General features: G+C 41.1%; 1 protein-coding gene across 2 annotated transcripts in view; it reads right to left on the reverse strand.

Moving 5' to 3' along the window:
- Positions 1 to 822: 822 nt before the first annotated feature.
- The window catches only part of si:dkey-9k7.3 (circularly permutated Ras protein 1), a 77114-nt gene continuing 62908 nt past the window's right edge, over positions 823 to 15028 (reverse strand). For both annotated transcript variants that reach the window (XM_059652013.1, XM_048545798.2), the window contains exons 15-20: positions 13771 to 13883; positions 5040 to 5151; positions 3551 to 3691; positions 2867 to 2960; positions 2328 to 2384; positions 823 to 1017 (exon numbers count right to left, since the gene is read on the reverse strand). In XM_059652013.1, coding sequence (XP_059507996.1) covers positions 907 to 1017; positions 2328 to 2384; positions 2867 to 2960; positions 3551 to 3691; positions 5040 to 5151; positions 13771 to 13883 — 628 coding nt within the window. In that variant the 3' untranslated portion in view covers positions 823 to 906. The remainder of the gene's footprint in view (positions 1018 to 2327; positions 2385 to 2866; positions 2961 to 3550; positions 3692 to 5039; positions 5152 to 13770; positions 13884 to 15028) is intronic.

Genomic DNA, 15028 nt, shown 5'->3' on the forward strand with positions numbered 1-15028 from the left:
TTGCAGTTGCCAGGAATCACGTGTAGACCAGACATGGATGGTAGATTTACACCCCTAAAGGGACATGTGTGAACCAGCTTTTTTAAAAAAAAATTACAATGAGGCTAGCTTTTAATTCCATATATTAATTGAATATAAATTTCATCATCCTTTCTGGTGGAATTTGAACCCCTATGCCCTGGATACTAGTCTGGAACACCAGGTCAGCGACATTACCACTCAACCACCACCTCTCCAATCAATTTTGGTTGTTCTTTCTGAGTAAACAAATTCACACCAGCATTAACCTTTGGATGAGAAAAGTTTCATCCAATTTTGTTTTGTACTCTTCATATTAAACTGTGGTTGGATCAACCTTCAATATAGTGCAACCATTTTCTTGGGTCAACTTTGAAAATTCTCATCATAAATGTGGGAAACTTTGATTTTAGTCTTGAAGTCCACTGTCTTTAATGAAAATATACCAAGCCTTCAGCTATCAGCCCACTCTTGGCTCAGCCTTTAGTGTACCAGAGAGTGTACCAATGAACCTTGTCACATGGCACATGTCAAATGCCAGGGAAACAGTTAATATGCTGCAGCCTAACCTATAAGTATTTATGTTGCTGGCTTTTAACGCCTTCAGTTTGGAGATTGCTCGAAACCTGTTGTTTAGGCAATCCTGAAAAGCTTGTGTGGTTCAGCTTAGACCATAAGCAAATCAAGGAAGCAGGCTGTTAGTTCGATGGACTCCTAGAATTGATCTCTAGCATTCAGTCTCAGCGCTTTGCTGAAAAACTTGAACTTTTTTTAAAATATAATTTATTTCCATAATGGCTATATTTTGTAAAATACAAGTGAATGAAAAGATTGCACAGTTTACATTACAAATATTTAGGTGATCTCCCACTTCAAATTGATCTGTATTCAAAGCATCGGCACCAGTGTAGGTTTTGGTTTCGATACTGGCTTTTTCAGCATTTTGCTCTTTGCGTTTTTCAGGCGATAAACCATGTTTGCAACCTCATCGGATAAAACCTGTTGGAAATATAAGATGGAGTTACATTAATTTACTGTGAATATTTCCAATATTGAAGAGAATTGATGGCAGCAACTAGGGTGGCGTATTTGGTTGAAATTATTGGTTCATCTGCTTCTAAGGCCACAAAGAGGCAAACATGGAATGGTGAATAAAGATTGTGCTCTTTTAAACAGTGGGAGAGACTGAGAAAGAAAGTGAGAGAAAGAAAGGCAGAAAGACTATGAAATGCATACCTGTGCTGACCTGATCCCTGTTGTGTTCGGATTTGAAGGAGTTAATACTGAGATGTACTGTAAACATTACAAACTATGATGATGTCATATGGATGTGTGTGCAGAACTGTTTAGGATCTCAAAGGAAAGTGTTATCTGTAACTAGTGACTAACATGTTACAAACTATATGCTATTAAGTACAAGAGGTCCTTCCTGTTCAACCAGAGGGTAGATTTTCTCTACCACACTAGATCAAGCAGAATCTGTGGTCCCCTCCAGAGACACCAACTTCAACTTTCCTTCTGCTGCTGGAACTGAAGCCACCTGATACATCACAGACCAACATCACAACTTCATTTCTCTGGTCTAGCTGATATCAGCAATGCAGCATATGTAGTAACTGCAACATGGAGGAAAATTATAGAAATCTATCTTCATTTCAATTAGTCACAGTGAACGTTAGACTTGATTTTATTAAGTAGATTTCAGAACTGGCTGAAGCCCAAATAGAGAATTTTGTAAATAGTAACTTAATAGGGAGTGGCTGTTTTCTTTAAAACAGTGATACAATCTTCATGGGAAAGTATTTGACAACACTAATAAGTTTCATGATGGCACATGCATCTGATATAACTATGCATTTCCATGGCATTTTACATCACTATATTATCTCTAAATAAATGAAAAACGTTTGTCCAAACAAATTTATAGGAGGATGGGCCTTTTTCTGCAGCAGACCACAAGTGTAAGAATAAAACTTTGTTCACGTGATTTTATCATTTTAACTCCTCAGGATGTTTTCTCCCCTCGCTGAACTCACCAATTCTTACTGGAGTAGTTTCACAGACACTGGCAGTCTTACTGCACCGCTTCCTGTAACTGGTGTTTCTTGTGTGAACCTGAATAGCTGTCAGGCTATTCTATTGTAGAAAGCATCATGCCTAAATTTGTCTCATCGACAACCTTACTTGCTTCACCCCTTTCCGCTAACCCAGGGAAATTAGTCAATTGTAATACACCAAGTACCATCCCGGGCTGCCACCAATGGTTTCAAACTAATGCCTGAAAAGAAACTTTTGATGTAGAAATGTACCTTAAAGACAGAGTCACTGTTTTCCGTCTCATTTTTCCCTTGTGCTATATTGTCCACCTGAAAGAAGGTAATTGTAAATAAAAAATCAGCTTTTACATGAGGCAAAATGTCAGATAAATTACACTTTAATGGGACAGTGTGTCAAAGAAGTAGCCTTTTTGAAAGGAGTGATATTTCCCATTATTTCTTCTTCCTCAGTTTCTGAACAACTGATTCACACAAATGCCAGCCTCCCAAATAGATTGGATGGTGAATGTTAACAAAGTTCTTGACTAACTGGAACATCAGAGCTGAATTTGTAAGTTTCAAAGATCCATAACATTCCAATGCATTTAGCTCAGTAGAGTTTGGACCTGAGGTCTTCTCATTTTCCGTAGCACAAAGCACTGGACAAGCTGATTCATGTATAAGGACAACACTACCACTTGCTTTCTTTGGACCAAATCTATTGAATTATATTTGATGCTGCATGAAGAGCCACAGGGACAGTATATGTGTACTACATTTATACACTGGAAAATACCTAAACTTATATTCACCTGTTGAGTGTTTGTCAGGTCCTCACACACAACTGCCACAGAACACAGCCAGTTCTGATAAATGTCTTCCTCTTTTTGGTTCTGTTTTTTTTCACTGAAAGTAGACAAAGTCGGTCAGTAACACTTCAAACCAAAACTACTTTGTATGTGTAATGCTATATTTATAGAATACAACAAAAGGAGTGTGTGTGTGTGTGTGTGTGTGTGTGTGTGTGTGCACACTGTGTTTGATATTAGGTTCCACTCTGTTTACTTTGCTTCTCCAACCAGTACGTGCAGGTTAAACATTAACCAAACACTGATAGAAAACTTTACACAGTACATGTTAATTATCTTTCTGTCATGTCTACGTAGAAATCAGGGTACATTGCACCTCTCTTCTGCTCTAGCCCATTCTTTCCCAGAAAGCTGTAGAGGTCCTGGTCTCTTTCAAACTTACCTATTTCTGATAATGCAGCTACGAAAATCAAGGGCTATTTCCTGTTTCGGTTTGCTTTCAACACCGAGCCCTGGCATAGCAACTCTCTCATTCAGTAAAATACCCTACCTGACTTTGTAACATTTTACATTATTCAGGATCATTTAAGCTACCTTCCCACACCATTCACTGAACTCTTTCCCTATGGGAAAGACCAATCCTTCTATTTACAATGATTAATTTAACATGGAAGAAAGTTCTATTACACAATCTTTTGGATGAGTTCTTTCTGTGCTTCCATCTCCCTGCGTGCTTCTTTCACTTTACCCTCCATTGTCAAGCGGCCACTAAGTTGTGCCGCGTGTATTCCAAGCACAGTTATGTTCACATTGTCCTCAACCAAGGAGCTGAAAAACAAGATGAAATGTCTAAAATAAAACAGTGCCACTCATCATCAGTCTCACATACTAAGAGTATAGATCTGTTTTCATACTATTGGAATACAGAACATTGACTGAACAATTAATGCAGATATAATTTGTTTACAGTGTGTGCTTGGAAATCCTATCTATTCCTCTCCATATCATTGGTAACTTTGCAGAAAAATGAACCATAGCTTGGGAGACCTCCTTCTCCAAGGATGAGCATCCACATTGGCATTAATGATGTAACATACCACAAAGAGGGTTGTTAAAACATAGACACCTTTAAAAGACAAGCTTTTATTACAGCAACAGGAAGCACTGAAGAAGAAAGTAGCTAGAATATGAAAAATCTATTAATGGAAGAGACGACATGAGGTTAGACATTAAACACAGGAACAAAAACAAAGTTGCTGGAAAAGCTCAGCAAATCCAGCAGCATCTGTGAAGGATAAAACAGAGTTAACATTTCGGTGACCCTTCCACAGACCCTTCCGGACCCGAAACAATAACTCTGTTTTTGCCTTCACAGATGCTGCCAGACCTGCTGAGCTTTTCCAGCAACTTTGTTATTGTTCCTGATTTACAGCATCCGCAGTTCTTTCGGTTTTTAAGACATTAAAACACCTTTGCAACAAAGGATACAACAAGGAACAGCAAAGATAGAAAGGAAAAGGATGGCATAGTAGGAGACCAGATCCCAAAATTTCACAGATATTTGTTCAATGATCTGGAGTTGTAAAGTACCTAATAAAGTTGAACCCAGCAAAATTTATATGACAGATACAACATAATGTTTTTCAAAATTTTGGTTGCATTTGAGAAGAGATAGTATGAACAAGTTTGAAAATGGACCTCTCACAATCCTCAAAGTTCCTTACACATAAGATCTAGATGTATAACTGGACGTGATGTACCATGTGGCGTTTCAAATATTTTGAAGGTGAATAATTCTAAGACATATGTACCGCCTGCATTTAAAATCAGCTATTCTAAATAAGGAAGAATAATGCAAATGATCGGCTGTCTCCCTATTTTCAGATTCACCCCTCCTAGCCATAACAAGCACATTCTCCATTCTCTTAATCGGACATTCTCACTGGCCCTTGTAACTGGTTGTTCATTCGTAAGACTGCAATATTGTTGCTTTTGACATCATGTATACCATCTTACCTGTTGAAGAACTAGATTCTGCTTATTTACAGGGCTGATATTATTTGGGAAATTAATGTGAGCAAGCACACTCGAATTTGAAAATGTATTGCAATAGGCTCACTTTACAACTCTGATAAATATCAGCTGGTGGAGTAGGGATGGGGGCTATCTGTAGTACCTGTTATTTGTGATGTGTTTCTCCTGACTGATGACTCGACAGGCCTGTCTGTTATCCTGAGTGGTGAAGCTCACTTGTAGCTGAAAGGGCAATTTCTCGATCGCCTGGACAGCTAAAGGAATTAAAAGAGATTCACACAGTCTGAGTCACAAGAGGCCAAGTAACTGGAACATCACATCAAACACAATGTACGGAACTTAATTTCACCTCCACCTATGAAGGTGAGTTGCAAGGCTGGGGTGGATACTGTTTGATCAGGTGGGAGTTTGGGGTTTGGGAATCACAGAGTCAGAGCCATACTGTCATACAGCATGGAAACAGACCCTTTGGTCCAACCAGTCCATGCCGACTATAATGTCAAACTAAACTAGTTCCATCTGCCTGCACTTGGCGCACATCCTACCAAACATTTCCTATTCATGTACTTTTCTAAATGTCTTTTAAATATTGTAACCATATCCACATCCGTCACTTCCCCTGTAAGTTCATTCTATATACGAACCACTCTCTTGTGTAAAAAAGTTACCCCTCATGTCTTTTTGTGTCTTCCTACAACAGGGTGACCAGAACTGGACAGAGTAATCGGGAAGAGGCCTCACCAATGTCCCGAACAATCTCAACATCACCTACCTCTCTCCAATAAACCCAAGGTGTGAAGGCCAGTGTTAATTCTTTACACAGTGTGGAGCTGGATGAACACAGCAGGCCAAGCAGCATCTTAGGAGCACAAAAGCTGACTGTTCGGGCCTAGGCCCTTCATCAGAAAAGTAGGAGGGGGAGAGGGTTCTGAAATAAATAGGGAGAGACGGGGAGGCAGATCAAAGATGGATAGAGGAGAATACAGGTGGAGAGGAGACAGACAAGTTAAAAGGGTGGCGATGGAGCCAATAGAGGTGAGTGTAGGTGGGGAGGACGGTCAGGTCAAGGGGGCGGGATGAGATTAGTAGTTAGGAAATGGAGGTGTGGCTCTCACTATTTATTTCAGAACCCTCTCCCCCTTCCCCTTTTCTGATGAAGGGTCCGGACCTGAAACATCAGCTTTTGTGCCCCTAAGATGCTGCTTGGCCTGCTGTGTTCATCTAGCTCCGCACTTTGTTATCTCGGATTCTCCAGCATCTGCAGTTCCCATTTTCTCTGAACTCTTTACACGTCTGCTGTTGGAATTCAACTCGTGGTGTGTGGGGAACTCATTTGACCCTAGTGGTGGTGGTGGTGGTGAGTGGTAGACAGTGTAGCTCCAATGTTGGCATTCACTAACTGCCTGATCACGGAAACTGATATGAGGAAGGGGAAGCCTACAAATAGCCACACAAATGTGTCTTTTCCTCCACCACCTCACCAGGGGCCTTCTTCCTTCCTATGAAGCCCATCCCACTGTCACTTCCCTTTCTCCAGTGATCCCACGATGAGCCTGCTTAAGACTCAAGTGTATTACCAACACACAGCACCACTCTAAGGGGTGTTGCTGACAGTAGTGAGAAGGTTAACTTGGGAAACTTCCTAACATGATGGAACACTGCCCACCCCCACCCCCTTCTAGTTTCAGGGAAGCAGCAGCAGAATGGAGTTGTACCAGTGCCTCATGCCTTGATTCTCCCATGACCCCTCCTATTCCACATGCCCCTTTCTTTCCCCATCATATGCCATGCCATCCCATAAATCCTCCATTCCCACCCTTCATGTACCAGCCATTCACAGAACCCAATAAGTCATTGACATGTTTGTGAAATAATCCTGAAATTGATACAATTAGCAAACAATTACTTTGAAAATGGTGGTTCAGTTTACATCAAAGAACAAAAGAGAAGTACAGCACAGGCAAAGGCCCTTCAGCCCTCCAAGCCTGTGCCAATCATCATGTCCTAACTAATCTAAAAAAAACCTTCTGCCTTTATTGTGTCCTTATCCCTTGATTTTCTCCCTATTCATGTAACCATCCAGATGCCTCTTAAGTGTCACTTCCACCACCTCTTCTGGCAGTATGTTCCAGGTTGCTACCACTCTCTGCATGAAAAACTTCCCTTGCACATCCCCCTTTAACTTTATCCCTCTCACCTTGAACCTGTGTCCCCTCATAATTGAAACTTCAACCCTGGGAAAAAAATCTCTGACCATCCACCCTATTTATGTCTCTCATAATTTTATAGACCTTTATCAGGTCTCCTCTCAGCTGCTGTCTTCCCAGTGAAAAAAATCTTAGTCTTTTTAACCTTTCCTCATAGTCAATACCTTGGAGGCCGGGAACAACCTGGTGAACCTTCTCTGTACTCTCTCCACTTCCTTTTGGTAATGTGGTGACCAGACCTGCACATAATACTCCAAATGTGGCTTAACAAGGGTTGTATATAGCTGCAGAGATAATGGGAACTGCAGATGCTGGAGAATCCAAGATAATAAAATGTGAGGCTGGATGAACACAGCAGGCCAAGCAGCATCTCAGGAGCACAAAGTGTCTCTGATGAAGGGTCTTGGCCCGAAACGTCAGCTTTTGTGCTCCTGAGACGCTGCTTGGCCTGCTGTGTTCATCCAGCCTCACATTTTATTATCTTGTATATAGCTGCAACATGGTTTGCCAATTCTTATACTCCATGCCTTAGCCAATGAAGGTAAGCATGCCATATGACTTCTTAATCACCTTGACCACCAGGGAACTGTGGATCTGCACACCCAGATCGGTCTGAATGTAAATGATGAAAGTGTCTATCAATCATGGCCATTGTGCTACCAATGTCAAAAGCTTCTATCCACTTCAGACTTCTTAATCTTGAGTAGATAGATATACATGCTCTGAAAAAAAACTCTTCACAGAAGCAGCAAATTATTACAAGGTAATGGAAATGTCAATCAAACAATCCTTTCCTTCCCTCCACAGCTGTATAACTATTGCTAGCTGAGATCTAACTGTATTAGCTGTAGTTGGAGCTCAGCATTCAGAATGAGACCAGGAAAAACTGACAGCCTCATTATGACTACCCTGTTGAATTGCCTAGCCATATCCTGTGCAGGATGATAAAGTCAAGAATGGGTGAAGTATCAGAGGACTCCTGATACTTATGGCCTAGCAAGACTCAGACAGAGATGACAAAGGGATATTAATGTGATTTTATGACTGATTGGCAGTTAAAGAGAGTGCCTCAGTTGGCATATGAGTTAGAATAGGTGTCACCTGGTGCCTTTCACAAACCCTAAGGTTCTAGGAATGATCTTTATTTTGCTGAGTTCAGGTCAATAAATTAAAAATGACAGCAGTGTAGAAATTTTCTCATGAACCTGTTCAGAGATATAATTATCCACATTTGGAGTGGGTGGTTCTTGAGCCCAGGCCTCCTGGCACAGAGGTAGGGACATTACAAGAACCCTTGATAATTAGTTTGTGTTAGGTTATCTGATCCCACTGAAGCAGTTATTAGGCAAACATTAGACCCCAGAAAGACCAATTGTCATACAGCAATGCTGATTAGAAAGAGCGAGCATGTGGGTATCATATAAACACAAGAGATAATGGGAACTGCAGATGCTGGAGAATCCAAGATAATAAAGCTGGATGAACACAGCAGGCCAAGCAGCATCTCAGGAGCACAAAAGCTGATGTTTCAGGCCTAGACCCTGCCCAAAACGTCAGCTTTTGTGCTCCTGAGATGTTGCTTGGCCTGCTGTGTTCATCCAGCTTCACACTTTATTATCATATAAACACAAGATCTTCACAACTGTGATCCCTTTTGCAGTGTAATATTCTATAACAATGAAGGTGACAGAGGGACAGGAATATGAGGTGCCTGAGGTTTTGCTGATGTCCTTGGAACTATGGGCCAGTAAAAGTTTCAGTCTTCAAGTGGGAACAAAATTAAAATTTATTTTTAGAATTGAAACAAGGTCACAGCAAGAGTTCAGGATGATACTAATAATAGCGTTTTATTTAATATAATATTACTAATATTTAGTATTTAGATTACAAAACTGATGTAGAAAGTTGAGTAGTGTCATTCTAAAATATTTTCAGAAATAAACACTTTAAGTGCTAAGCTTTCTTTAAATGTAGTTGATGAACCATTTACACTTTTTTATGTAATGCATCTGTTAGCCACAAGGTGGTGGACATTGTTTGAGCCTGAGGTGTTTAATGTACAAAGGATGACATTTAATGTCCTTCCCTGAGATGAATTGAGAGATGGGGGGCGGCATTTAATCAGGCAGGTAGGTGCAAAGTGGATCTGTCATTGTGCCATCTTGCTGCCTCTGCCTCTAATGTGTTTGTAATAAGTAAGCTTATGGATGGTCTTTCTGCACAGCTACTCAATTAAGCCCTTGAAGTGGGCAGCTAATGCCAGCTTAAGAGCTTTATTTTGCTACTGCCGGCATTAGTTCTGTGGTGGGCAGGGGACCCATGATGTAGGGAGTCCAATAAGCAAATCCATTGTCGGGGGACACCTTCTTCATAGGCACTCAAGCATGTCATCAAGACTGGCACTGGAGTAAACCATTCCCTTGAACTTCTTGATAACCCCTTCCCCGATCCCTATCCTATCCTTGTTCACAGAGGCGTGGGCCCCTTGTAAATCCTCTGTTTCTGCTGAACTTCAACTCGTGCTGTACTGATTCTGCAATGTTGATTGCTGCTCCAATGTTATACCTACTTAAAGCTTTTAACTTTGGTGTCGAGGGTAAGTGACTAAGAGTCTAAAGGATTCCTGTGGCAGGAATTTCATTTTGAGTCGGAGGCACATTTGGAAGTAAGCAATCTGGCAATTTTGCAAGCAGAATGTATGTTGCCAATGCCAACTTGTCCACAAACATGGCTGAAGGCCACATGTACAGGTAGTGACAATATATCGCGACATTACAAAAAAGCCTATTAGCTGGCCCCTGGTGGCCTCTCTGGCCATCCTCCTGGCTATGACCACAGATTCCCCCAACTCCACTGCTTGCTGCACCCATAAGTCACAACTCACTACTTCACTCATGGAGTGGGGCAATGTAATAGGTAGCAGGTGAGGCACCAAGGACTCTTGCTGTGGTAAAACTCTGCAGTGCCAAGGCAATTTTGCCACACTATACTGGTCATTGATTTCAGTGAGCTGCTACTCAGGATTTTGATTATAAAGCTGTGCCACCTAGTGGTGGTGATCATTTTCCCTCCGACAGGAATTCCAGCAGTCTTTTTTGCCGTGCACATCTCCCTTAGCACTCCACTCCCACCTACCCACCTCCCTGCACTGATACATAAATGTTGTCCCCTCCACACTTCACTTCAGCTCTGATAAAGTGTCATCCGGATTTGAAACATTAGCTTGCTTTCTTTCCATGGGTTCTGTCTGACCCACTGTGATCCCTAGCATTTTTTGTTTTCAGTTGACAATAAACACAGCCTTTTGCAACAAAGCCAGCATAATATAAAATTCATACAGCGCAGAAAAGGCCCTACAGCCTATTGAATCTGCACTGACATAACTACTACTAAAGGTGCACTGATCCCAATTTCTTGCTCTTGTCCCATATCCTTGAATGTTATGAGTGCTCATCCAAATATGTTTTAAAGGTTGTAAGGTTTCCAGCCTCCACTACCTTCCCAGGCACTGCATTCGAGATTCTTATCATCTACTGAGTGAAAGAGATTTTCCCAAATCCCTTCTGAATCTCCTACCCCTCACCCTAAAACTATACCGTCTTGTGATTGATGCCTCAACCAAGAGGAACAACTGCTTCCTATTCATCCTGTCCATAACCCTCATAATCTCATACACGACAACCATGTCCCCCTTCAGTCTTTGCTGTTCTGAAGAACACAATCCAAGCCTATCTAGTCTCTCCTTATAGATCAATTTCTCCATCCCAGGCAACATCCTGGTGAAACTCCTCTGTACCCCAACTCGTGCTATCACATCCTTCCTGTAGTGGTTTCCAGAACTGCACACAGTTCTCCAACTGTAGCCTAACCATTGCTTTGTACAACTCCACACTACTTCCTTGCTCTTATACGCCGTGCCATGACTGCTGAAAGCAAGTGTCCCGTATACCTTCTTGACTATCCTATTCACTTGCTCCGCCGACTTCAGGGATCTATGAACAACTACCCTAAGATCCCTCTGTTTCTCTAAGCTACCATTCATTAGATACTCCCTCATCTTGTTTCTTCCTCCAAAGTGCATCACCTCGTGCCTATCAGGGTTAAATACCATCTGCCACTGGTTGCCCATCAAACACATCCATATCTCCCTGTAACTACAACAATAGTGTTTGCTATTGACCACTCCACCAATCTTGGTGTCATCTGCAAATTTGCTTATCATTCTCCCCACATTCTCATTGATATCATTTTATATATACTTAATAAATAATATGCATCCCAGTATTGATCCTTGTGGTACACCACTGGACATTGGCCTCCAGTCACTCAAAGACCCTTCTACCACTACCTTTTGTGACCTACTACTAAACCAGTTTCTGATCCATCTCGCCAAGTTTCCCTCAGTTCCACATAATTTAACCTTCTCAGTGTCCAATGTGGGACCTCATCAAAAACTTTGCTAAAATCCAAATAAATGAGGTCACTAGATTCCATTTTCAAAAAAAGAAACAAACAAATTTGTTAGGTATGACGTCCCTCTGACAAAGCCTACTGATTATCCCTAATTAACTAATACCTTTTCAAGTGGGGAGTAATTCTCTCCTTCAAAATTTTCTCCAGTGGTTTACCTACCATTGCCGTGAGACTCACTGGTCTGTAATTTCCCAGTTCATCTTTATCACCCTTCTTGAAAAGTGGAACTACATTAGCTGTCCTCCAATTCTTTGGCACTTGCCCATGGCCCAAGATGAATTAAACATTTATATCAGAACCCCTGTATTCTCACTTTCAGCCTCTTTCCAAGAAAGTGTCTTTGGTTATCCTACAACTGGCAATTTAACTCATTAAAATGCCAGTTGTGGGAAATAAGCCCACTGATATGGCTAAAATTGCATCAGAGATAAAAGGAACTGCAGATGCCTCCCCCTCTCCCCTGTTTCTGATGAAGGGTCTAGGCCTGAAACGTCATCCTTTCTGCTCCTAAGGTGCTGCTTGGCCTGTTGTGTTCATCCAGCTCCACACTTTGTTACCACTGATATGGCTCATAGATGGCATGATATAGGTTGCTGGTGGTAAAGTGAAAGGGTTTGAGGGATGTCCTGCTAATATAGTTCATACGGGCCAGTTTGGTTGCAAGGGCCACAGCCCCAGCCACAGTCCAAAATTACATTTACCATCATTCACTCCCACCATCACTGATACACAGCAGCAGCACTGTGTACCATCTACAAAATGCAAAGAAGAAATTCACCAAGGTTATTTCATCAGCACCTAACAAAATCCATGATCACTACTATAGAATTAGTAGGGAAACTAACACTTGAATCAAACACTTCATGTTTTAACAACATAATCAACATGTGCAATTTTATAGTGTTCTGCTTAGATGTAGCAAATGTGGATCAGCATGTGGGTTTACTAGCTTCATTCAACAAACAATGTACCATGGGATTGTGAACAAGCAGGGATGTTTTAGGCTTTCAGCTGTGGGTTCTGGTGGTGCAAAGGTTGTTTCCCTAGCTGCAGGCTGTAACCTGGGTTCAAGCCCTACCTATCCTTGAGGTGTGTCTAGGTGAGTCCTCATCACCTGGAAGTGTGTTATTACATACCTGAACTGGTAAATTACCAGTTACCCAGACTTACAGCTGCAAGGCTGAGAGGTGTCTACTTAATTTAAAATCCAGACTTCCAAAGTCAAAGAAGACAGAAATGTTAGCCCTTATCAATGAATTACGACCACATCCATACTCTTGTATTCGTATGTTAAAGAGTATAGTAATTGACTAAATTTAACTTTTGTTACAAAGCTAATAAACTGTTAGTGATAGGTAAGTATCTGATTGAATGGAAACTTCACTAATTAAGCGAGATATGAGCTCAAGACATCAATCATTGCAGTGAGTTACATATACCTCCCTTTCATTTTAATAAAGAAGCAAATAATATTTATCTAAGTGAAACAACAATAACAAACTTAATGAAGAGGATGGTAAGGGTAGCCATAGTGGTAGAGGCTGCTGTCTGATTAGAGAGAGTTAATGGCTATGGCTAATGGACAACAGTAGGAACCAATCAAGAAATAGTGGGGGTGATATCAGTCAATCTCCACCACCCTGTAGAACCAAACAGTGATTGATTATCCATCCTTTAAACCAATTAACAATAAGTCACTGAGAGAGATACATTGGATTTGAGTATTAGATTTCCAAAAGCTTACAATTACATCTAGAAGGACAAGGAGATATGTGGGAATGCCACCATCTGCAAATTCCCCCATAAGCTGATTAACATCCCTTCAATGTCATTGGGCCAAAATCCTGGAATTCCCTCCTGAATAACATTGTGTATCTCCCTCTACATCAAATGGACTCAGTGTTTCAAGAAAGCAGCTCACCACCATCTTCCTAAGGGCAATTAGGGAAAGGAAGCAAATGCTCACCTAAGTAGCGAAACCTATAAACCCTGACTTTATAAACTAAAACCCCCACATTTAACGCTTCCTTTTTATTTAATTTGAATCACAATACTGGCTTTAATGAAAGTCAGACACATGAAAGTTTTTAACAGTGCTGCCATCTTACCGGGGTACAAGGTACCTCCTGATTTGGGGCAAAAGCTGTCAATCACATTAGTAAAAGAGAAATGGAAATACTTCCAGCTACTTACCTTCTATGTGACATTCCTTGATTCCAAATTCAAATGTAAGTTCTGTATCTTTGGTCACATTTCCAATCCGCTTCACATACTTGTTCCCTGTTTCTTCCTCATATCCAAAATACCTAAAGATCCATAGACAAAATAAGAGAGTCATTACCTTTTGCCAGTAAAGTGGGTGGAACTAACAATTTGTATGTATTTAACATGTTTAGTGCAATAAAACATCTTCAGGGATTTTATAAGGTCATATCAGACAGAAAGGAAAGTAAGAGTGAACCTCATGAGGAGACATTAGATAAGCAAGCAAAGATTTGAGCTGGATTTTAAGCAGTATCTTAAAGAAAGAAAGTGAAGTGGAACGGTTTAGAAAGGGAATTTGGGAGCTTAGGACCTGGGCATAGCTCCTGGAATTCCCTCCGTTATGGCATTGTGGTTTAACCCATAGCCGATCAACTGCAGCAGTTCAAGGAGGTGGCTTATTATCAGCTTCCAGAGCAACTAGGGATGAGCAATTAATGCTGGCCAGCCCACATCCCACAAATGAATTTAAAAAAGGATAGCGTAAGATGGCAGGGCAGGCTTGAAGGGCGAAATAGCCTTCCCCTGTTCCTATTTTTTATGTTTCTGCCTTCTAACATACAAATGCCAAGTTATAGCACTAGAGAGAGAGTTCATGGAGGGTTGGAGGGCTGGAAGAGATTACAAAGCTAGGAGGAATTGAAACAATAAATATTAAAATATTGAAGATGTTCAGGAATTTGAGAATAGTATAAAAGCAAATTGGATTTTAGGCATTATGACATAGGCAAAGAACTTTTGACTAATGTGGAAGATGGATGCCAAACAGGGAAACATTGGAATAGTTAGCTGTTAGTTAGGAATTTTATGACCTAAACTTAGGAACTCACTCCAAGAAATTGGACTTATAAGATTTGACACCACTTAAGCCAAGCAACAGCCCCATTACAGCAGAGTTTATATGAATCAGCATCACTTGAGTCAGTATTGTGCCACAGAAGCTGCGCTGGTCTAGTGACGTGCATTATCAATCATAGAATCCCTACAGTGTGGAAACAGGCCCTTTGGCCCAACAAGTCTATACCGACTCTTAGACATCCCACCCTGACTAATTCCCCTATAACCCAACCTAATTTATGTATCCCTATACACTATGGGCAATTTAGCATAGCCAATCCACCTATCCTGCACATCTGTGGACTGTGGGAAGAAACCAGAGCACCCAGAGGAAATCCACACAGACACAGGG

The sequence above is a fragment of the Stegostoma tigrinum genome, chromosome 17 (assembly GCF_030684315.1).
Source record: "Stegostoma tigrinum isolate sSteTig4 chromosome 17, sSteTig4.hap1, whole genome shotgun sequence".
Lineage (NCBI taxonomy): Eukaryota > Metazoa > Chordata > Chondrichthyes > Orectolobiformes > Stegostomatidae > Stegostoma > Stegostoma tigrinum.